Below are 20,574 nucleotides of genomic sequence, written 5' to 3'. Positions count from 1 at the left end.
GGGAGGCAGTGGGGATGGGAGGCGTCCCCGGTCCTCACAAAGAGAGACCTCTTTCCTGGGCGAGGGTGGGGGCATCTGTGGGGAGCACATCCCCTGGGGCCCAGGTCCAGCGAGCCACTGCCTCCTCCTTGCCTGGTGGCCTCCGCGGTCACTGGCCCAGCATGCAGGCCTTCTTGCAGGCCACCGCGGAGATCAGGGCCGCGCCCCGGCCACTGCCCTCCTCCGACTCGATGAAGGTAATCTCGCAGCTGGGCGTCAGCCGGCGCACGCTGGCATGGAACCTCTCCTTGAAGCTGGCAGGGGAAGCAGGGCTGCCGTTCCTCCCCCTGCACGCAGACCCCCGCCCCGCCCCCGCAGCAGCCGGAGCAGTAAGCCCAGGGGGCCCGGGGACAACCCTGGGGGTTCCACTCGCCTTCCGCCCGAGGCGCATGCGGGGCCGCGGACCGACCGCGGGGGCTCACCTGGGGTGCAGCTTGTACACCGAGCCGTCCACGCCCACGGTGATGCGCATCACGTCCTCGCTGCGGCTCTCGCGCATGCGGTTGATGACGCCCGCCAGCCCCGCGGCGCACATGTGCGCGGCACGCGTGGACACGCTCTCGCAGGCACGGCGCACGATGTCACAGTCGGTGGCCGTGGGCCGCAGCCCCAGCGTGCTCAGGATGTTGTAGATCTGCTTGCGGTCCCCAGAGTCACTGCGGGGGGGTGGGGGGGTGTCGCTGGAGGGTCTCTCGACCCCGACCCCGATGGCGGCGGCCTCCTCCCCTCCCCCTGCCCACCTCACCCAGGCGAAGGCGGGGCTCACACTCCGCACGGGAGCGGGTCCGATTCCGCCGAGGACCCCAGTTACCGGTCACTGTGCCTCGCTCGAAGCCCAGGCCCTCCGCTCTAACGTGGGCGACCCTGGCGCGCCTCGGGGCTGGCGCGTGGAGGAAGTGGGACGATCTCCACGGCGGTGGGGAGCCACCGAGGGGATGCGTGGGCTGTGCCCTGGGCCCGGGTACGTACGTGCTCCCCTGCGGGCCACGAGCAGCCCCGGACCCTCGCCGGGATCCCGGGGCCTCGCCCACGCCTCGGCCCCGCCCACGCCTCGGCGCTGCCCCTAGCCCTGCGCGCCCAGCGCACCTCTCCACCTGCGACACGAAGCGGGTCTCGAAGGCGCCGCGCGTGCGCAGCTGTTCCGAGGCCTCCCCGCGGAAAAGCAGGTTTTCGTCCACGAGTTTGAGCAGCACAAGCCGCACCAGCTCGCCCATGTACTTGCCGCCGATGAGCTTCTCGTACCTGCACGGAGGGCGGCCGGGTCACCCCACGCGCAGCCCCGAGGAGGCCAGGTAGGGCACTGGGACACCCCGCTTCCAGACCTGGTGCGCGCCCACTCTCGTTTATGTCAAGCAGGACTCAGAGTTAGGAAGCGCTCCGGGGCCTCGGGACCAACCCTGCCCTATTGCGGGGCGGCGGTCCAGGCTGCGGCCTTCCTCCCGGGGCCCCGCGCCCAACCCACGCCATCCTCCCACCGCCGCGCGGTGGGTGCTGTTCTCCTTGACCCGCCCGGAGCGGGGAGCTCAGGCTCAGAGGCGCTGGTGCCTGCTGGGGCCCTGGGCTCCTGGAGTCCGCCGAGGGGGCAGAAGCATGCCCTGCGTCTTTGTCTCTACGCGCTCGGAATCCCACCGGCTCAGCGGAGTGGCCAGAGCGCACGAAGGCTTGAGCGGCTACACGGCTCCTTAGGCTCGCGGGACCGGAGGAGCTTCCCAGGGCTGGTTCTCAAACCATTCAGACCAGCCCGCAGCATTTCACGGAGCCGTGACCGGGGACACGTGTCTACTCCTGGGAGCTCTGGGCTGAACGCTGTGAGCACTGACTGGGGGTGTCAGAGCCTCCCTCCACAGTGGTCACCGGCTGGGCCACCTGACCTGTGATCCCAGCCCATCGACCCACAGACCCTCTTTCTGGGGACCAAACTTCCCTGTGCCGGGTTCACAGGGGCGCCTAGCGCGAGGGGGAGGCACCAGTTCTTGAGAAAGGTTTGTCGTTTGCTTTTCCCCAGAGCCGTTTAGAAACAAGCCCGTTATCTGCCTGCCTGAGCCAGGCGGGAGGGGGAGCCGCGCCGGTGGTCCTTACAGCTGCTGGCCGGGGTTCAGGGAGTTCTCGTCCACCACACGGTCATACTCCAGCAGGAACTCGTCCAGCTCCCCGGAGTCCCCGAAGGCGCCCCACTCAGTGTTGACGCACATGCGGCCCTCGTCCCCTTCCACGAGCTCCACGTTCTGCATCTCCTCCATGTAGCAGGCGTTACAGCCTGTGCCTGTGGGGGCCGCGGGCCAGGCCGCAGGGGTGAGGGGTGGGGGAGCAGGGGGAGCAGGTGCAGTCCTGGGCGCCCACCTCTCCCGACTCTCTCCACCTGCAGCCCCGCAGAGCCCTCTATGGCCCTGGCTTCCCGGCTTCCCTGCTGTCACACCCACCACTGCCTGGCCTGGCAGAGTGGGAAGGCGGTTCAGTTGCTGTGTGACCTCCCCATCAATGAGCACATCCCTCTGGGCTGTTCCTCGTCCCCAGTAGGGGACGGTAACACCTTATTACCCGGGTGCTTGGGAGGACAGAGCAAAACGGGGCGAGGTGCTTTGCCAACTACAGATGTGCATGGTTTTATCTCGGTTACGCAGCAGCCTTGTTTCTTGGCCCTTCACATGCATGTGCTTGAGCTTCTGTCCTGGGCCCTGTTTTGGGGGGCATTGGAATTGACAGAGTCCGTTGCACACCGCGGGTCCAGGGATGCCCGGCCGTCCACTTTTTTTGGGGTGTGTGTGTGTGTGTGCGCGCGCGCACGTGTGTGTGTGCGCGCACGTGTGTGTGTGTGTGTGAAAACCCCAGAAATCCAGACTTTGATGGGCATTCGCCCATTTTTGGGATCTTGGTTATTATCCTGTTTCTAAGCACTGAGCAGAGTGAGTGCAGGGCACAGGTGAGCCCAGGCCAGCCTCGGCCATCCCTGCTCCGGTCGGGCTGTGCCCGAGGCAGGGGCAGCAGAGCCCACACACCAAGACAGGGTGTCTCGGGGAGCTGCGGCCCGACAGCTACCCCGGGCAGCTCTGAAGGGGACCGCCGGGAAGCGGGCTCTTGCCACTCACATTTAGGAGGTGGACTCGGAGACGGCTTTCCGTCGGAAAGTCGAACATGGAACGAGGAGATGTGAGCAGTGAGAGGAGGACGGCGCGAGGCCAGTGGGTGCCGTGGGAGACGGGTGTGAGGGCCAGCTCTTGGGGGCCCCGCGGGGCAAATGACTTCGCCACTGACTTTCCAGGGAGCCAGAGCCCGGAGTCAGCAGCTGCACGCCCGGGCATGACTGACCAGACGGTAGCCGCGCTCAGTGCCCACTCCGGACCCTCAAGAGCTCCTGGGAAGAGCTGAGGCCTGCAGGGGCGGGTGCCGCTCCATTCCTGGCCTTCACTTCGGACGGGGACAGGAAGACCGTCTAGGAGGGGACGATGTCACCTATGCTTGTCCTCTTCCACGGGGACACATCTGTCGGTTTGGTCAATTTACCAGCGAGGGGAATGTAGTTAAATCTCGATGGGCCCCACAGACCTTAGCCAGGGTGTCCTCTGATGCCGGGACTTGTGAGTGTTCGATATACTAGCCACAGTCAGGACACCCCCGCCTCTCCCCAAGACCACCCCACATCCTGCCCCCTATGCCGTCCACACCTGGCACTGGAGCCCTGCTCTGACCATCGCCCATGGCTCAGGACTTTCGGCCCTCACGCCTCAGGGCCGGGGATGAAGGTGGGCCGAGGCTGTGTGCTGCCAGCCCCCGACAGAGCCGCGCGTGAGTCCTTACCCACAATCATGCCGACCTCACACCGGCGGTCTTCGTAGTAGCAGGAGATCATGGTGGCCACTGTGTCGTTGACCATCGCTACCACGTCCATTTCGAAGTCCTGCCAAGAGGCCCAGAGGCAACAGTGATCGGGCTGGGGTGTTGGCTCGGGCTGCTCCAGGCTCGTCCGGCGGGGGGAGAGTCGCCCAGGAGGCTGTCCCTGGCGTCGTGACTAGAGGGGAGGGGGGTTCTGAGGGCGGTCATGGGGTGCCTCACCCCTCTCCGTTTGATGGCGTCACGGAGGAGCCCCACGATGTTGTTCCCTTCTGCTCCGGAGGCCTTGAAGCCCTTGGTCCAATTGAGGAGGATGCCCTGAGGGGAGAGGAGGGGCAGGGTGAGGCGCCCCGCTCAGCTGGACTGTGGCTTTGAGAAGTGGCGGAGGCGACTCTGTCTGAATACGTCTGTTCCTGCAGGGCTGGCCTCCAGCCCACGTGAGCGGTTCCAGGGGAAAGCCCGGGGCATCACCCAGAGTGAGGACGAGGTCTGGACAGCCGCCTGTATAAGGCTGGGGTCCCTCCCCTGCAGTACACCCAAGGGGAAGACAGTAAGGCACAGTGGCGTCACCCCTTTCTGGAGGGTCTCCCTGGGCCCCTGCACGGCCAGCCCCTGCTGCCCTTCGTGCACTGTGTGGCCCGGCCGTGGAGAACCAAGGAGCCCTGCACTGGCTGTCTCTCCGAGAGGTCGTGTGTGTGTCGTGTGCATTCACAGTTGATGTGCATAGACGTGTGTGTGTAATTCACACATGTGTGTAACTGATGTGTGTACACGCATAAACGCATGTGTGTGTGTGCGCTCATTGCGTACACACATGGCCTTGGCGTGTGCACATGCGTGTATGGTGCACACACGTGTCTGCATGTGTCCTTACATGTAGACGTGATGGGTAGACGTGTATATGTGATTGACCCGTGTGTGCGTACAGGTGCGTGTGCGGCTGACTTCTGCATGTCGTGTGCGTGGATAATGTGCACGTGTGTGCGCGCGCGCGCGCGTGTGTGTGTGTGTGTGTGTGTGTGTGTGTCTGTGGGGGGGAGGACGGTGGCGGGTGGAGCCTTGGCCCAGCCCAGTCCTGCCGCCCACGCTGGTGGCCCAGCGTCACACAGCTGTGCTGCCTGCCAGCGCCCTCCTCCCGCTCGCTCGCCTGTGCCCAATCTGCAGCAGGGGACAATTCCCCAAGGAGAAGCCACCCAAGGCCACCAAGAAGCCCAAGGAGAAGCCACCCAAGGCCACCAAGAAGCCCAAGGAGAAGCCACCCAAGGCCACCAAAAGGCCCTCGACTGGGAAGAGGCCCCCCACCCCCACCCCCTCAGAAACCCTGTGGTGGCCACGGCCCCTACCCCCAAGCCCCGGCCCCGAGGAGCTGCCCCAGGAGGGAGGTGTGTGCAGCCTCTCCTGGGGTTGTGGGGTTCTGACTGCTAGGCAACTGGGAGGGGGAGGGAGTCCCTAGGCCCCTGCTTCCTGCAGATAGATCTGAGGGCCACTCAGGGTGGGCCCCGTAGACTTCTTGTTGTCATGAATGTAGCCATTTGGTTGGACCTCCCTGGGGGCAGCTGCCTCCCTTGGGTAGGGGTGGCCTTATGGATGGGGTTTGATCTCCAGTATCCTGGATCTGTCCCCTGGGCCCCACTTGGATCCCTTCTCCTGTGTGTTGTGGGGCCCTCGGCCTTTGGGGTGCCCTCCTACTGGGGCCTGGGCTCCCCAGAAAACCCTCCAGCTCTCCGGCTCCAGGAGAAGCCAACTGGGTGCTGAAGGCCAGAGCAGTCCAGGCCTCCTGGGAGTGAGCTCAGGCTTCCAGGAGCTATCGGCATGGCCTAGGTCTCCTGGGCGCTCCGTGTACGAGCCGCGGTCAGGGTGGGCTTCCTGTCCACTGGCATGGGGGCTTTGTGTTTGCAGGTGGGGCCCTCCCAGGTCCTTGGCTGGATCCAGGAGAAAAAACTGACTTGGAGCGCCAGTCTGGTGAGTGGACAATGTCTCCCCGGCCTTGGGGGACCCGCTGCCTAGGCTGGCTGGGTTTCTAGGGTGGGCCTGGGGAGGGGCATCAGTGAGTATCTTCCACAAGCCAGCCATGAACACTTCCTCCAGAGCCGGAGGAGGAGACTGAGCCGCCCACCCTGGACTACAACGACCAGATAGAGAGGGAGGACTACGAGGACTGTGAGTGGCCCCCCTGCCCCCCGTCCGGATCCACACCCCTGGCCCCTGTTCCACCGAGGGTCAGCCCACCCAGAAGCCCTGTCCTCCCAGCCCCCCTGCCTTTGAGGGGGGCCCTTGGACTAGCTCAGAGCCCACCCTCCCCCTCAGTTGAGTACATCAGGCGCCAGAAGCGGCCCCGGCCACCCCCCACCAGGAGGAGGCCTGAGCGGCCCTGGCCGGAACGCCTGGAAGAGAAAGCCAAGCCGCCCGGGCCCGGACTGGAGGCCCCGGAGGAGAGGATTGGTAGGATGGGGACCCCGGGGGGCGGGAGGGTTGCCCGGCGCGGGGGCTCTGGGCCCACCCCTGCCTCCCACCTCCACAGAGCCGCCTCCAAAGCCGCTGCCGCCGCCCCTGCCCCCTGACTACGGGGACGGCTATGTGATCCCTCACTATGACGACAGTGAGTGCCCTGCCCGGCCCACCACGCCCCTGCTTCCTGTGCTTTCTGTGGGAGTTGCCTTGCCACGGGTCCTGCCACTTGAAGCCCCCCGCCGGCTCCCATCACTGCGCAGGACTCCAGTTCCTTCTGGGCGGTCACCGTCCTCTCCCTCTTGTGCCTGTGTCCACGGGGGCCTGAAAAGGTCCCTGTCCTTTCCCTGTCCCCAGGTCCCCACCAATCCCTCCTACTGACCCTTGGCCCCCGCTCAGCCCCCACTCAAGAACAGCCCCTCCTGGCTACAGGCGTCAGGTGTTATTCAAGGTGTGTCCTGTGTGCGCCCCACTCCCTGCCCAGGACTCCATGGCTCACCTTTCCCCAGGCCATGCCCTCCTGAGCCAGGCTGGTGACTTCCCCGGCTCGGGCTCACCCTACCTGTGCCTAGACGGCCTCTCCTCCAGGAGACCCTCCCTATGCATCCCTGCCTACCTGGATTCCTCAAGGCCCACCCTGATCCCGCCTCCTCCTGCTCTCCCTCCTGCGTGGTCCTGCTGGCCAGGCTCCTGTGGACCCAGGAGCTCTGGCCTACAAAGAGGGCCCTGGGGGCAGCACCTGGGCCACAGCAGGGCTCTGCCTCCCCACAGTGGACTACTACTTCGGGCCTCCCAGACCCGGGAAGCCCCACGCTGAGCTGGAGACAGACGAGGAGAAGGAGGAGCTGAGTGAGTGCAGCCGCGTCGCTCCCCCCGCGGCCTGACCCCCGAGCCCCCCAGCTCCCACCCCGGCCTGACCCCCGAGCCCCCCAGCCCTGCAGGCCCGACCCCGGGCCCCTCGCCCTCTGAAGCCCAGGGCTAAGATGGCTTCTACCTTCCATTACTCAGAGAAACCCAAAAAGGAGGGCAGCCCCAAGGAGGACGAGAAGGATGACAAGTGGAGTGTGGAGAAGGGCAAGGACCACAAAGGTGTGCGTCTGGGGCTGGACTCACTGCCCGGGCATCTGTGAGAGAGCGCGCGTGCGCCGAGACCCAGGACCCTCTGCACCACATCTCCCTTTGTTGCCTCCAGGGCACCGGAAGGGTGAGGAGCTGGAGGAGGAGTGGGCTCCGACCGAGAAAGTCAGTGAGTGAGGGGGGCTCACAGGGGGCTGGAGGGGGCTGCAGGGGGCTGGAGAGCAGGTGTGGGGGTTGGGGGTGGGGAGGCTGGGGTATGTGGGGATGGGTGTGTGAGTGTGGGGAGTCTGCCGTAAGGTGGGTGCGGGTATATGTGGGGGCTGGGGATTGAGGGGTCTATGAAGTGTTGTGGGGGCTGGTATATGTGGGGGCTGGGGTATGTGGGGGACATGGTATGTGGGGGGGCTGGTGTGTGTGGCCTGGTGTATGTGAGGTCTGTGGAGTGGGGGGCTGGGGACTGTGTGGGGAACTGGTGTATGTGGGGGGCTGGGGAGTGTGGGGGACTGGGGGTGGTGTATGGGGGGAGGTTGGTGTATGTTGGGGGGCTGGGGTATGTGGGGAGGCTGGGGAGTGTGGGGGTTGTGGGGGCTGGGGTCCATGCAGTGGCAGCAGGGTAAGGGTGCTGAACAGACGACCCAAAGCCACGCGTGGGTCCCAAACCTGGAATTCCTGATGATGCTCCAGGCCTCCAGAACCCTTTCCTGCTCTTAAAATCTTGGGACCCAGGAGGGACAGGTCCTGGAGTATCTCTTCCCTGGGATCACCCTCCGGGGATAGAACTCACAGCACAAGGCAGTATGCAGGAGGCCCTGAAGCGGGTGGTGGCTGGGAGGGGCTGAGCTCCATGCCTGCCATTCCCTGTAGTTTCACGTGAGCCCCAGGGCCCTTTGGAGACAGCATCACCCGCCAGTTCTCGGGAGGAGGAAGCTGAGTTCCGGGGAGGGGAAGCACAGGCTGGGGTGCGGATGCCCTGACGAGCGTCCCCTGATGCTCGGGCGTGGGCTCTGGGCTCCTCGTTCTGGATTTCGGGAGGGAGTGGCAGAGCCATTGGGCCACCAGCCTTGGGTGCCATGTCCCTAGAGTGTCCCCCCATTGGGATGGAGTCCCACCGCATCGAGGACAACCAGATCCGGGCCTCGTCCATGCTGCGCCACGGCCTGGGCGCCCAGCGAGGCCGGCTCAACATACAGGTGGGTGTCAGGGTCGCCCGTCTTGCAGCTGGCCTGGGGGCTCTTCCCCCTGCTCATCCCACCCCCCCCCCACAGGCTGGGGCCACTGAGGACGACTACTACGATGGGGCATGGTGCGCTGAGGATGACGCTCAGAGACAGTGGATTGAGGTCGACACCAGAAGGATCACCAAGTTCACGGGCGTCATCACCCAGGGCCGTGACTCCAGCATCCAGTACGTCAGCCAGACTCCCAGACACTTCTCGAGGGGTGGATGGCCCTGGGCACAGGACTGCATCCCACGCAGGATGTGCCACGCTCAATCCTCGTGGATGAGCAGATCACTCACCCGTGGCACATAGCGGACGTGGGAGCCACTCTTGCCTCCCAGGGCGAGCTCCACACGCCCCTGCCAGCTCCTGAGGCCCCAGGACCTGGGGTAGGGAGAGCAGCCTTGCCCTGACCGCCATCTGCTCCCCAGTGACGACTTCGTGACCTCCTTCTTCGTGGGCTTCAGCAACGACAGCCAAACGTGGACCATGTGCACCAATGGCTACGAGGAAATGGTGGGCGCCTGAGCTCATGGCTCTGCCCTGGCGTTGGGACTGGGAGCGGCTCTTGGCAGGGATGGGGGGGGCTGCTCTGAGCCCAGCCTCTCCCCAGACCTTCCATGGGAACGTGGACAAGGACACGCCCGTGCTGAGCGAGCTCCCGGAGCCGGTGGTGGCCCGCTTCATCCGTGTCTACCCTCTCACCTGGAACGGCAGCCTGTGCATGCGCCTGGAGGTGCTGGGGTGTCCCGTGACTCGTGAGTGCAGGGGGCTGGCGGGCAGCCGGGTGGGGGCTGGCCGGGGTGGAGGGGCTGGTTGGTGGCCCGCTCAGGGTCCCGGCCGCCTGCTGCAGCTGTCCACAGCTACTACGCACAGAACGAGGTGGTGGCCACCGACAACCTGGACTTCCGGCACCACAGCTACAAGGACATGCGCCAGGTGAGGGCCTGTCCCTGGGTCGGCGCAGGGGCGGGGAGAGGCTGTCGGGTAACTGGGGTCAGGGCTCCCAGATGCAGCCTGCCCGAGAGGGGGGTTGGCTGGCCCTTGCCTCAGGCAGGGGAAAACTGCAGGCCATCTCCCTCTGGTGCTGGTACCCGAGAGGAGCTGGTGTCGCCCGCAGGGGCCACTCCCACCACAGAGGCCTTCCCCACGGAACAGACCGGGGTGGTGGGAGAGGCGTGGCACTGCCTGCGTGCAGGGCTGCCTCTGTGGGTGTGGAGTGTGTAACTCGGTGTCCTCTCCCGCGCCCAGCTGATGAAGGTGGTGAACGAGGAGTGCCCCACCATCACCCGCACGTACAGCTTGGGAAAGAGCTCACGCGGGCTCAAGATCTATGCCATGGAGATCTCGGACAACCCTGGGGATCACGAGCTGGGTGTGTGCCCCAAAACCCCCTGGAGGCCTGTCCTCCCTGGCATTGCAGCTGGTCCCTGTGCCTATCTCAGAGCCTCTCTGGGAGTCCCAGTCTGCCTTTTTGGGCCCAGCAAGCCTCAGCTGCCCCCATCCCCCTGGGTGGGTGCTTCCTCTGGGGCCCGGGAGGTTACTGAGGCTCCTGCCCTTGCAGGGGAACCTGAGTTCCGATACACAGCTGGGATCCACGGCAATGAGGTGCTGGGCAGAGAGCTGCTGCTGCTTCTCATGCAGTACCTGTGCCGCGAGTACCGGGACGGGAACCCCCGCGTGCGCAGCTTGGTGCAGGACACGCGCATCCACCTGGTGCCCTCGCTGAACCCCGACGGCTACGAGGTGGCAGCGCAGATGGTGGGTGAGGGAGCAGATGCTGGGCTGGCGGGTGGGGGTGACCGGGCGGGGGGTGGGGGGCAGGCTGACACCAACCCCGCTGGTTCCTCCAGGGCTCTGAGTTTGGGAACTGGGCGATGGGGCTGTGGACTGAGGAAGGTTTTGACATCTACGAGGACTTCCCAGATCTCAACTCTGTGCTCTGGGGAGCAGAGGAGAGGAAATGGGTCCCCTACCGGGTCCCCAACAACAACCTGCCCATTCCCGAACGCTACCTCTCCCCAGATGCCACGGTGAGGCCGCAGCCTGGCTAGCAGGCCTAGGGGAGGAGCCTAGACCCTGGGGTCCTGAGCTCTGGACTTGGGGGTGGGCTGGTGGGGGACTGAGGTTGGGACTGGGCCGACTGAGGCATGGGGGCACAGAGGGAGCTTGAGTATGGGGGTGCATTCTGCAAGGGGGATGATGGCAGCTGTGTCTCCGACCTCACGCACTGGCCACCCCCAGGTGTCCACAGAGGTCCGAGCCATCATTGCCTGGATGGAGAAGAACCCCTTCGTGCTGGGGGCCAACCTGAACGGTGGTGAGCGTCTCGTGTCATACCCCTACGACATGGCCCGGACCCCCACCCAGGAGCAGCTGTTGGCCGCGGCCATGGCAGCTGCCCGGGGAGAAGATGAGGACGAGGTGTCCGAGGCCCAGGAGACCCCGGACCACGCCATCTTCCGCTGGCTGGCCATCTCCTTCGCGTCTGCCCACCTCACCATGACAGAGCCGTACCGGGGAGGGTGCCAAGCACAGGATTACACCAGCGGCATGGGCATCGTCAACGGGGCCAAGTGGAACCCCCGGTCTGGGAGTAAGTCAGCCCGGGAGGGGCCGGGCTGGGGCGTCTGGCGGAGCCCATGGGTGACTGCGGCTCTGTCTGTCCCTGTGTAGCCATCAACGACTTCAGTTACCTGCACACCAACTGCCTGGAGCTCTCCATCTACCTGGGCTGCGACAAGTTCCCCCACGAGAGCGAGCTGCCCCGAGAGTGGGAGAACAGCAAGGAGGCTCTGCTCACCTTCATGGAGCAGGTGGGGCGGGTGCTGGCCTGGGCTGGGGTCCCGGGGAGCTCACGGGAGCTGCGTGGGGCCTGCAAGGGGAACCCGGCCTCGTGTCCCTCTGCAGGTTCACCGGGGCATCAAGGGGGTTGTGACGGATGAGCAGGGCATCCCTATCGCTAACGCCACCATCTCTGTGAGCGGCATTAACCACGGTGTGAAGACAGGTACCTCATGCGCACGGGGCCGCCCCTCCTGCCTGAAGCGGGGGCCAGATCCGTGCGAGGTCTCGGCCAGACCGCCCGCGGCGCCACCCCCCACCCCAGGGTCCGCGGGAGGCAGAGGGAGGGCTGGGGGCCGGGAGCGCACGTCTTGGGCAGCAGCGCCGGCCTCTCTCTGCAGCGAGCGGCGGCGACTACTGGCGCATCCTGAATCCCGGTGAGTACCGCGTCACGGCCCACGCTGAGGGCTACACCCCCAGTGCCAAGACCTGCAACGTGGACTACGACATCGGGGCCACCCAGTGCAACTTCATCCTGGCGCGCTCCAACTGGAAGCGCATCCGCGAGATCATGGCCATGAACGGGAACCGGCCCATCCCGCGCATCGACCCCTCACGCCCCATGACCCCCCAGCAGCGGCGGATGCAGCGGCGCCGCCTGCAGTACCGGCTGCGCATGCGCGAGCAGTTGCGGCTCCGGCGCCTCAACTCCACTGCGACCTCCGCCCCCGGCACGGCCGCGCCCCCCACCTCCGCCACACTGCCCCCCAGGCCCTCGCTCACCCCCTCCCCCACCCCCAGCGCCAGCCTGGGGCCCTGGCCCTTTGAGCCCGAGGCCACCACGGTGGGCTGGGAGGAGTCGGAGACGGAGACCTACACAGAGGTTGTGACGGAGTTTGGGACGGAGTTTGGGACTGAGCTGGGGCCGGAGGAGGAGGAGGACCAGGATGAGGACCACGAGGAGGACCACAGGGAGGAGGAGGTGGTGGTGGTCATGGGCCCAGATTTCCCTTTCACTACAGCCGAGACCTACACAGTGAACTTTGGGGACTTCTGAGCACGGGGAAGCACCCTCGGGGTCACCGGGCCGGGAGGGGACGCGCACGGGGCAACACTGAGGAGCCAGGCTGCTTTGGACCGTCAGGGCGCTGCAGGGCCCCGTGCGCACGGACTCCTCAGCCATCTGCCCCGACAGCCGCACCAATAAAGCAAGCTCACGGCAGACACACCTGTTGCAGAGTACTGGGGGAGGGTGGAGGCTGGAGGAGGGGGAGGGAGAGCGGCACGCCCCGCCAGGGCCCTGGGCCAGCCTCATCTCTGCCTGGGGCTCAACACCAGCACACTGGTCAGGCTTTGTTTTAAAGACTTTATTCATTTTAGAGAAAGAGACTGCGTGCAGGGGGAGGGGCAGAGAGACTCGCAAGCCGACTCCACAGCCAGTGCGGAGCCCAACATGGGGCTCCATCTCACGCTCCTGAGATCAGACCTGAGTCAAAATCAAGATGTGGATGCTCCACGGGCTGAGTGCCCCAGGCGTCCCAATCAGGCTTTTTTTAAGAAACAAATGCCAATGCTGGGTCAGTGTCACATGGAACAGAGAGTCGGGGCCTCTGAGTCAGGGGCCCAGGCCCAAGCCCCCCAGGTCCTCGTCCTCTGCCCCAAAGCCCGAGAAGCTGATGGGCTGGCAGGCCAGGCTACGGAGATTGACAAGGCAGGCAGTCTGCGTGGCGCTGAAGTCGGGGACGGCCACCAACAGCACCCTCTGGTCCTCTGGTCCTGTGAAGAAGACACACGGGCACTCCCACTTAGGTTCTGGGTGGGCCCTGGCTAACAGAAGTCACCAGAAGTCACCAGAAGCAAACAGGAATTCCCCATGAGCCTTGTCGGGGTGCTGGCCAGAGAAGCCCCTTTGGACCAGACGGGAGGGCCGAGGGCAGCGTGAAGGTCAAAGTCTGGAGCCCTGCTGACCAGAGGTAGGCAATGAGCCTGCTGCACAGGTGCGGACTGATCAGCCCCTGCTCGGATATGCTCAGTCAGCTGCCCACAGGGCCCGGGGACTCCAGGGAGGTCTCCTCTGTGAGCCCTGTCCCCAGGACAGGGTCCCTCATGACACCCCAGGCCCAGGGTCCCCAGAAGGTAGGACTCACCTCGGAAGATTTTAGAGCCAAACTCAGGGGTGTTCCCGCAGAAGTAGACGTGAGGGCACTCCGGGAAGATGAATGGGTCGGTCTTGTAGAAGGGGTAGCAACCTGGAGGAAGCCCACAGCGGCTGGAGCTTCTCAGCTCTGCACGGTGCCCGGTCAGGGGGCAGCGCCCCAGCCCAGCCCCTCATACTCGCTTGGGCTGTGCTGGTAGCAGCCCTGCTCATTGTGCCACAGCCCCATGGCCCTGGGGTCAGGTCAGCGTGCCCTGCTGGGTGGCCACTGTGGTAGGGCGCCAGGCTCTACCCAGAGCTCCCAATATGCTCCCCAGGGTCTTTGGCCCTACACAGTGCCTTGACGGTGGACAGCCCAAAGATTCCAGGGGAGGTTCCAGAACTAGCGTCAAGCTTTTGGGGTTTCCCTGAGGTCATGGCAGGGCTGGTGAGTGCCAATCCAGGCTGCGAATCCTCTGGACATCAAGGCCCCCGAACAGGACTCCCTGGGCCCTCTGGCCCCACCTCACGTGGCTGAGTCCCGTTACCTAGTGTGTCTGGGGCTGTGGGGCTGATGTGACGGACACGCAGGGTCCACTCCAGGATCTCTAAGTGATCCTCCATGCTGCTGTACCGGAAAATGTCACTCACGTTTTGTCCTGATGTCCCCAGGAATCTGCAAGGCAGGGCTCAGCTGATCCCCGCACGGGGCTACCGCCCGTGCTCCCACGGGAGCTGGCCCCAGCCCACCCGGCGCTCTCTCAGTGGGGGTCCCAAGCTCTTTCTGAGAAAGAGCCCAGATCTGCTGGGCCCTCTGCAGCCCTGGACCCAACCCTCCCATCCCGGTGCCACTGAGGCCTGAGGCCAGGTGTCAGATGGGGATGTGGCTATGGCTACCTGACTCCCTCGATGGTGGCCTGGTAGGGGTTAGTGACCAGCTGGAGCGTGGCGTATGCGGTGGCCAGCGGGAACATGCAGCGGTGCAGGGGTTGCTGGGGCAGCGTGTAGTTGGTCGGGTCGAATTCACCGGGCATCACGTCCACGGGCACCGACGCCTGCAGGGCACAGGGGCAGGGGAGATTGCAGGGCCCAGGGCTCTCCAAAGCCCCCCTCCTCCCCTGCCCCGGCCCACCTGCTGGTGCCCGCTGCGCAGACCCCAGTCCCGTCCCCGGCGGCCCCCAGCTCGCTCACGCTCAGCTGCAGCAGGATCTCGTCCAGCATTCTGACCGCCTCCACGCTGGCTGCCTGAGTCTTCTTGGTTAAGTATTTGGCCTGGGGATAGAAGTCCACAGGCTGTCAGGCCCCAACACAGGCTCGGGTCGAAGGGACACTCAGAGCCCTGGCTGGACAGTGGAGAGCAGAGCAGAGGCCAACTGCTTGGGGATGGTAGGGGTTCTGTGCCACGGGGTCCCCCGCCCTCAGAAAGCAGGGCTGGAGCAGAGACCGCAGCGTCACTGCGAGGCACTGGCCACCAGATGTGCGAAACCCCGCACCCCCGACTCTCCCTGGGGAAGGAGGGGCTCAAGTGCTGGCGGGCGGGCGGGCGGGCGGGGACAGTACCTTGTTGATGGAATCTCTGCTCTGGGTGTTGTGGCTCAGCAGGTTCCCAGCGAGGATGACCCGGGACACGTGGGCAGCGCTGCATTGCTCCCCCTCGTCCCCCAGCTGCCCTGTCACCACGTCCACCAGCAGCTGGGTGCCCAGCAGGCTCTCGCCCCCGCCTCCACCCAGGCCCAGACCAGACACCAGCAGCACAAACCTGCAGGGGAAGTCAGGGTCCTCCTGTGCACCCAGAGAGCGGGAGTCCCACCGCTGCCCCCAGCCCGGCCCCTGGCAGAGCTCTGCCACCGTCATGGGCGAGTAGAGGACATGGAGCCCGGCAACCGTGACCCCCCTGGACCACCGGCCAGACCCCTGAGCGCCTGCTCCTCACCTGTCTATGTCAAGGGTGGGTGCGGGCTTCTGAGGGGCGAGCTCTGCAAAGCAGTGGTCCTCTACCACGAACTTGCCACTGTCTCTCGCGGAGCCGAGCACAGCCAGCACTGTCCCTGGGGAGCAGCAGTGTCAGGCTCCAGGACGGAAGCCCGAGAGGCTACCACCTCCTTTTAGGCACCCCTGCAGCAAAACCAGCTAGTTCCCTTCTGCCACACCAGAACATTCTCAGAGGACTCAGGACCGAGTCCTGGGGTCACCACCTCTGGATGTAGGCAGGAACCACTGACCCCCTCCCTGGGCCTCCGCTCCGGGGAGGAAGGGCTGCACCCACAGCGACAGGTGTGGGCCGGCCCCTCCTGCCCCCACCTGTGACCAGCCTTGACGCGTCGACGTTGCCTTCCAGTCTGATGCGCTGCAACTCGTCTTCCAAGACCAGCTCGTCGTCGGGGTGGATGTACTTGCTCCGAGGAGGCTGAGGGAGCAGGTTGTGCTGGACGGCAGAGATGGGAGGGAGTTGTGGGGCCAGAGGCCGGGTCCTAAGGCTCCTAGGCCCCATCAGTGAGATTCTGGGACTGCAGCCCCGGACCGCCCCCCCGCCCAGGACAGAGGCCCAGCCCTGATTCCCTGGGTCCACAGCTGGTGGTCCCGACGGTACTCCTGGAGCAGCGGCCAACCTCACCTCTTCGCTGATCTCGCGGAGGATGGAAGGCTGGAGCGGCATGGCCTTGAAGAGGGTCCCCACCACACAGCACTGCTCCCCCGGCTGCAGCTCACACAGCTTCTTTACCTGGACTCCATCACCTGGGCACGATGGCACGGGCTCAGGGACCCAGTGGCCTCCCCGCCCACCACACAGCAGCCCACAGGCCGGCCTCTGCAGGGAAGGAGACCACCAAGTACAGAGACCCCCTGACACAAGCAGCCTTGGCCCCAGGAAGACAGAAAGATGTGGCAGGGCCCCCGCGTCCCACGTCCTCATAAGAAAGACAGACGCTTAGAGACAGGAGCACGGCTGCTGCCAGAAACGGGGAGAGCCAAGGAGGAGGGGCTCCTGGCCGGCCAGCACCTGCATTCAGACTCCTGGTCTCCAAGATGAACAGGGAATACGGGTCTGGTGTGTTAAGCTGCTCAGTTTGTGACCGTGCCGTCCGTGGCAGCAGGAGCAACCAGGAAACTGACACGGAGCATTAGGTCACTGACACCAAAATCGTAACACTCACTTAGACAGAAGCACCCTGCCCTAAAAACTGGAGGAGCTCGGTGTGCAGCGCTCACCCAGGCAGGCAAGAGGAAGGAGCACAAGTCCCAGAGGGCCTGTGGGTTTGTCAGGAAAGACCCAGAGCCTGGGAAAAATGCTGCTGGGAGCTGAAGGGATCATGTGGCCGCAGGACCAGCCCTTTCCGGAGCCCAGCTGCCCCTTCTGCCCCAGAGTAACTGAGAACATTCCACAGAGCTGCGCCCTGCGGAGAAGAGGCTAGTAGTTCAAGATGAGGTAAGGAGAGTGCCAGCAGCTGAAAGAGAAATGCCAGAGACCCACGGAGACAACAAACTCCGGAGCCGGACTGCCGAGCCCTCGCTCCACACCGAGCACTGTCCTTGAAACTCATCCGCGCCTGCCAACACGCAGGGTAGACGCTACTGCCCCATCACACGCTTGAGGCAGCGGAGGCACAGAGAGGTTAAGTGACAGTTCAAGGTTGCACAGCTGGAATCCACTGTGCACACCTAAGCACCAGGCAGAACCGCACATCCCTGTGTCGAGGGCAGGACACGTGTGCAGCTGGATGGCATGCGGGCATCAGGCCAGGCACCAGCATCGGGAGTGAACAGCATGGCCCATCCTCATCCTCACCAAGGGTACAACCCAGAGGGAGAGAAACAACAGTAGTCAACAAGGGGTCAGCCCCTGTGACAAGTGCCACGGAGCCATGGGAGCCACAGCAATGGTGACTGCAAGGCAAAGCCGCGCCGGACTGGGTGCTGCTGGAACCTAAACAGTGGCAGTGACACGGGGCTTGAGGAGGGTGTCCCCAAGGGCTTCAAGGAAAGCAAGGAAAGGCCACCAGGAGCTATAGGAAGGAGACCTCATTCTGTGGCAGAGGACATGCCCATGGCACTCGTGCCTGCGGTAGTGACAATAGAAGATGTCCCTAACACATGTGACGGTCTAGTTCTTGTTGCCTGGAATGACACCAGAGTCGATTCCCTCCGGCTCTGTGGGACGGGCCTGAGTGCCACGGCTCCCCGCAGCGGAGACCCAAGCTGGAGTACCAAGGCCAGGGCTGGGGCCAACACACGTGGATGGAGAAGCCCGGTCCCACCTGTAAACATTTCAGATGAAGTGAAAACAGCCCGGAAACCCGCTCTGACACACAGTAAGTCCAAGGAACGGGGCACCAGCCAGAAGTTGAAACTGCGGGTCCTGTCCGCACGACCAATAACGTAACTGCAGGACAGGTCACGGACCAAGTGGAGAAGGAGGATGATGTGTGCTGACAGAAGAGTCCACGGGACCCAACCAGGCTGGAGGGCCCAGAGGAGCAGCGGACAGGGAGCCCCCGAGGCAGGAGGCGTGTCTTCATGGACCTGGGCTCCCAGTGCCAGGTACCTGGCCTGCCCCACTGAGACACAGGGTGGCCACGTGCAGGCAAACAAGCACGTATCCTGCTCTCCAGACAGGGAACGTCCCTACACCAGTGATATGACCACTGTTCCCAAGAGAACAAAGCCCACCTCATCCCAGCCTCTGAACTAATAAACCTCCCTTTAAAACCACAGGTTCTTTAATTTAATCCTCGTAACTACCTGAAGAGGCAACGGAGGCACCAACGGGTTTGCTTTCCCAAGACAACCGGGAAGGGGGTAAACTAAAGAAGGTCCCGGCTGTATCTGGTCGCTCACCTCTAGAACACCCCCCGACACCCGGACCCTTCTGGGCAGGCGGGCAGGAAGCACTTCCCAAATGCATCACTTACCCCAACGCTGCCTGGCGCGGCTCACCAGGAAGGGCCTCATTTGGAGGAGGCGGGTGGCATAAATGTGGGCGTACTGCCGGCTAAAGCTGCGCTCCCCGAGCCTGAAGGGCTGGGAGGAGTTGGTGTACGAGGACACAGGCACACGGGCAAAGGTGGCATTGCTGGCGGACGGTGGGGAGAGGAGAGTGTGGGCCCTCTGGGCAGCCTGCTCCGAGAACATGGTGTGCCAGACGCGTTCAGAACCCCGTGCTTGGGCCCAGGCGGCGGCGGTCACTGTGAAGACACAGATGTAGCCCTGCAGCCCCTGCCCACCACATGGCTCTCCCACCATGTCTCCCCTGCACCTGCAGGCATGGAAGGAGGACGCCAGCCCAGACGTGGCTCAGAACGGCCCAGGCTGGATGCCAGCCGGTCACCTTGTCAGGCTCATCCGGATCCGAAGATGGGAAGGCTCGGAACGCTTGTCCCACCTGGGGCTGTACTGACCCTCTCCAAACCAGCAACGCGCTGCCTGCCTCACGCTCTACCTGGACGACCCCCGGCCCCTGCCCCATGTCGGGCACGAGGCCATCCTCCCTTTACCTGCGCCCCCAGGAGGCACGCCTGTTGGAAACAAACCTACGCCCGCCACCCTCTGCTCGACGGGCCCGTTTCAGTGAGCGAGACCCCGAGTCCCTACAACTGCGCTGCCCCCACCTCTGCCTGCACGTGGCGGCCTCGCTGGCCCCCGTCCCCGCCGTCTCGGCTCCTGTCTCACCGTCCGCTCCCCGGGCGCTCGCGCGTTCCCCTTCCGACCGCCGCGGCGGGTCCGCGGTCCGCCCCGTGCCTGGGACACGAGCTCCCGGACCGTGGGCAGCGCACGCCTCACGGTCGCTCCTCCTCCGCGTACCGTCCCAGCGCGGCGGCCCGGAGCTCGGACCCCGGCTCGGACCCCGCTCAGACCCCGCTCGGCCGCCCCGCTCCCGGCCGCCGCGCTGCCCGCACTAACTTCCGGCCCGAACGCGCGCAGCCGGGCCGCAGCCCCGGAAGGAGCCCCGCCGGCCTCGGGCCGCGCTCTGGCTTCGGCTCTGCGCGTGCAGCAGGGACCCTGCAGGGCCGCGCGCGGACACCGGAGCCCCGGCCCAGCCCCCTCCGCCGCCGCCGCCACGCGGGCCCGGGTTCGCAGGACCTCAGTTACCTAGTCGCCCGCCGCGGGCCTCCCGCCGCCTACCGCCAGTCTGCGCTCGCCGCCACGCCCACCTTCGAGCACCGCCTCTCACCAGTGCCCGCCCATCAACGCCTTCTACCAATCGCCGCGCTTCCTGTTCCGTCCGTCACGGAGGGGCCCGCCCACCGACGCAGCCTCCCGCCAATCCGGCACGCCGCCCCGCCCACCTCCTCGCCGGGTTCCCGCCAAACTGCGTGCGCCACCCCGCCCACCTCCTCGCGCTGCCTCCCACCTCCCCCGCGCGCCGCTCCGCCCACCTCCGCCTCCAGCCAGTCCGCGAGCGCCCCGCCCCTCCCCCGCGCGCCGCCCCGCCCACCTCCGCCTCCCGCCAGTCCGCGAGCGCTCCGCCTCTGGCCGAGCCCGGGGTTTCCCGGGCTACGCGGGATCCGCGGGTGGCGTGGGGCTCGCGCGCTTGCGTGTCCCGAGGAGCGTGCCTGAGGTCAGCCCGCGGAGGGCAGGGCCCGGGAGTGGGGTCCGGGACCGCGGAGGAACGCTTCGGGCTGGGGTTAGTGATGGGGCCGCCGACGGGCTGTGGCCCGGCCCCCGCACCGGGGTCTCCCTCACCCTCCAGCCCGCGGCGCCCCGGACGGTCCGGGCCTGTGGGGCGTCCGCGCGGTTGCACCCGTGCAGGGCCGGCCTGCAGCCCTGCGCCCGCCTCGGGGTCCTGCGGCCACAGCGCCGCCGCGTCGCGGTGCCGCCTGCGAGGGCTGAGAGCGCATGGCACGGCGGGACGCGCCCCCGAACCCGAGCCGCTGTCGCCGCGTGAGACGGGGTCGGTCCGGATGTGTGGGGGACGCGTGGGCGCGGGGCTCCCGGCAGGCTTCGGGGCGCGCGGCGGGAAGTCGGTGCGTTTCCTCGCCGAGCTGGGCGGGCGGGCGGTCTTCGCGCCGGGGCGTCTGCACGACGCAGGACGGACCCCGGAGCCAC

General features: G+C 65.6%; 3 protein-coding genes across 6 annotated transcripts; 1 reads left to right on the top strand and 2 right to left on the bottom strand.

The window, feature by feature from the left end:
• Positions 1-4,644, bottom strand: LOC111157017 (glucokinase-like). Its single transcript, XM_022518218.1, has 7 exons — positions 4,639-4,644; positions 4,090-4,185; positions 3,835-3,934; positions 2,119-2,302; positions 1,126-1,281; positions 462-695; positions 1-293 (listed from the first exon to the last, which is right to left on the bottom strand). The coding sequence occupies exons 1-7, from the start codon at positions 4,642-4,644 to the stop codon at positions 149-151; spliced, it is 921 nt and encodes a 306-aa protein (XP_022373926.1). The 3' UTR covers positions 1-148.
• Positions 4,645-4,752: 108 nt separating this feature from the next.
• Positions 4,753-12,622, top strand: LOC111157015 (adipocyte enhancer-binding protein 1-like). The gene is made up of 21 exons (XM_022518217.1): positions 4,753-4,795; positions 4,941-5,249; positions 5,767-5,829; positions 5,956-6,027; positions 6,175-6,309; positions 6,389-6,466; positions 7,087-7,164; positions 7,324-7,404; positions 7,508-7,561; positions 8,473-8,582; positions 8,658-8,797; positions 9,044-9,128; positions 9,226-9,370; positions 9,466-9,551; positions 9,864-9,987; positions 10,177-10,373; positions 10,466-10,645; positions 10,857-11,208; positions 11,289-11,428; positions 11,523-11,622; positions 11,798-12,622. Exons 1-21 carry the CDS (start codon positions 4,753-4,755, stop codon positions 12,451-12,453), a joined length of 3,228 nt encoding a protein of 1,075 aa, XP_022373925.1. The 3' UTR covers positions 12,454-12,622.
• Positions 12,623-12,763: 141 nt separating this feature from the next.
• Positions 12,764-19,669, bottom strand: LOC111157063 (DNA polymerase delta 2, accessory subunit). 4 transcript variants are annotated; one of them, XM_022518281.1, is made up of 11 exons: positions 19,618-19,669; positions 18,441-18,713; positions 16,145-16,266; positions 15,832-15,955; positions 15,464-15,578; positions 15,091-15,289; positions 14,722-14,802; positions 14,428-14,585; positions 14,079-14,206; positions 13,544-13,645; positions 12,764-13,172 (listed from the first exon to the last, which is right to left on the bottom strand). In XM_022518281.1, the coding sequence occupies exons 2-11, from the start codon at positions 18,658-18,660 to the stop codon at positions 13,012-13,014; spliced, it is 1,410 nt and encodes a 469-aa protein (XP_022373989.1). In that variant the 5' UTR covers positions 18,661-18,713; positions 19,618-19,669; the 3' UTR covers positions 12,764-13,011. The 4 variants fall into 4 exon arrangements, with proteins under 4 accessions (XP_022373989.1, XP_022373990.1, XP_022373988.1 ...); XM_022518282.1 differs by lacking the exon at positions 19,618-19,669 and adding an exon at positions 19,198-19,213; XM_022518280.1 differs by lacking the exon at positions 19,618-19,669 and having other exon boundaries at positions 18,441-19,152.
• Positions 19,670-20,574: the final 905 nt, after the last annotated feature.

This window comes from Enhydra lutris, unplaced genomic scaffold (assembly GCF_002288905.1).
Source record: "Enhydra lutris kenyoni isolate GAN:26980312 unplaced genomic scaffold, ASM228890v2 scaffoldscaffold51, whole genome shotgun sequence".
NCBI classification, from domain to species: Eukaryota; Metazoa; Chordata; class Mammalia; order Carnivora; family Mustelidae; genus Enhydra; species Enhydra lutris.
This window is presented reverse-complemented; position numbering and strand designations above follow the sequence as displayed.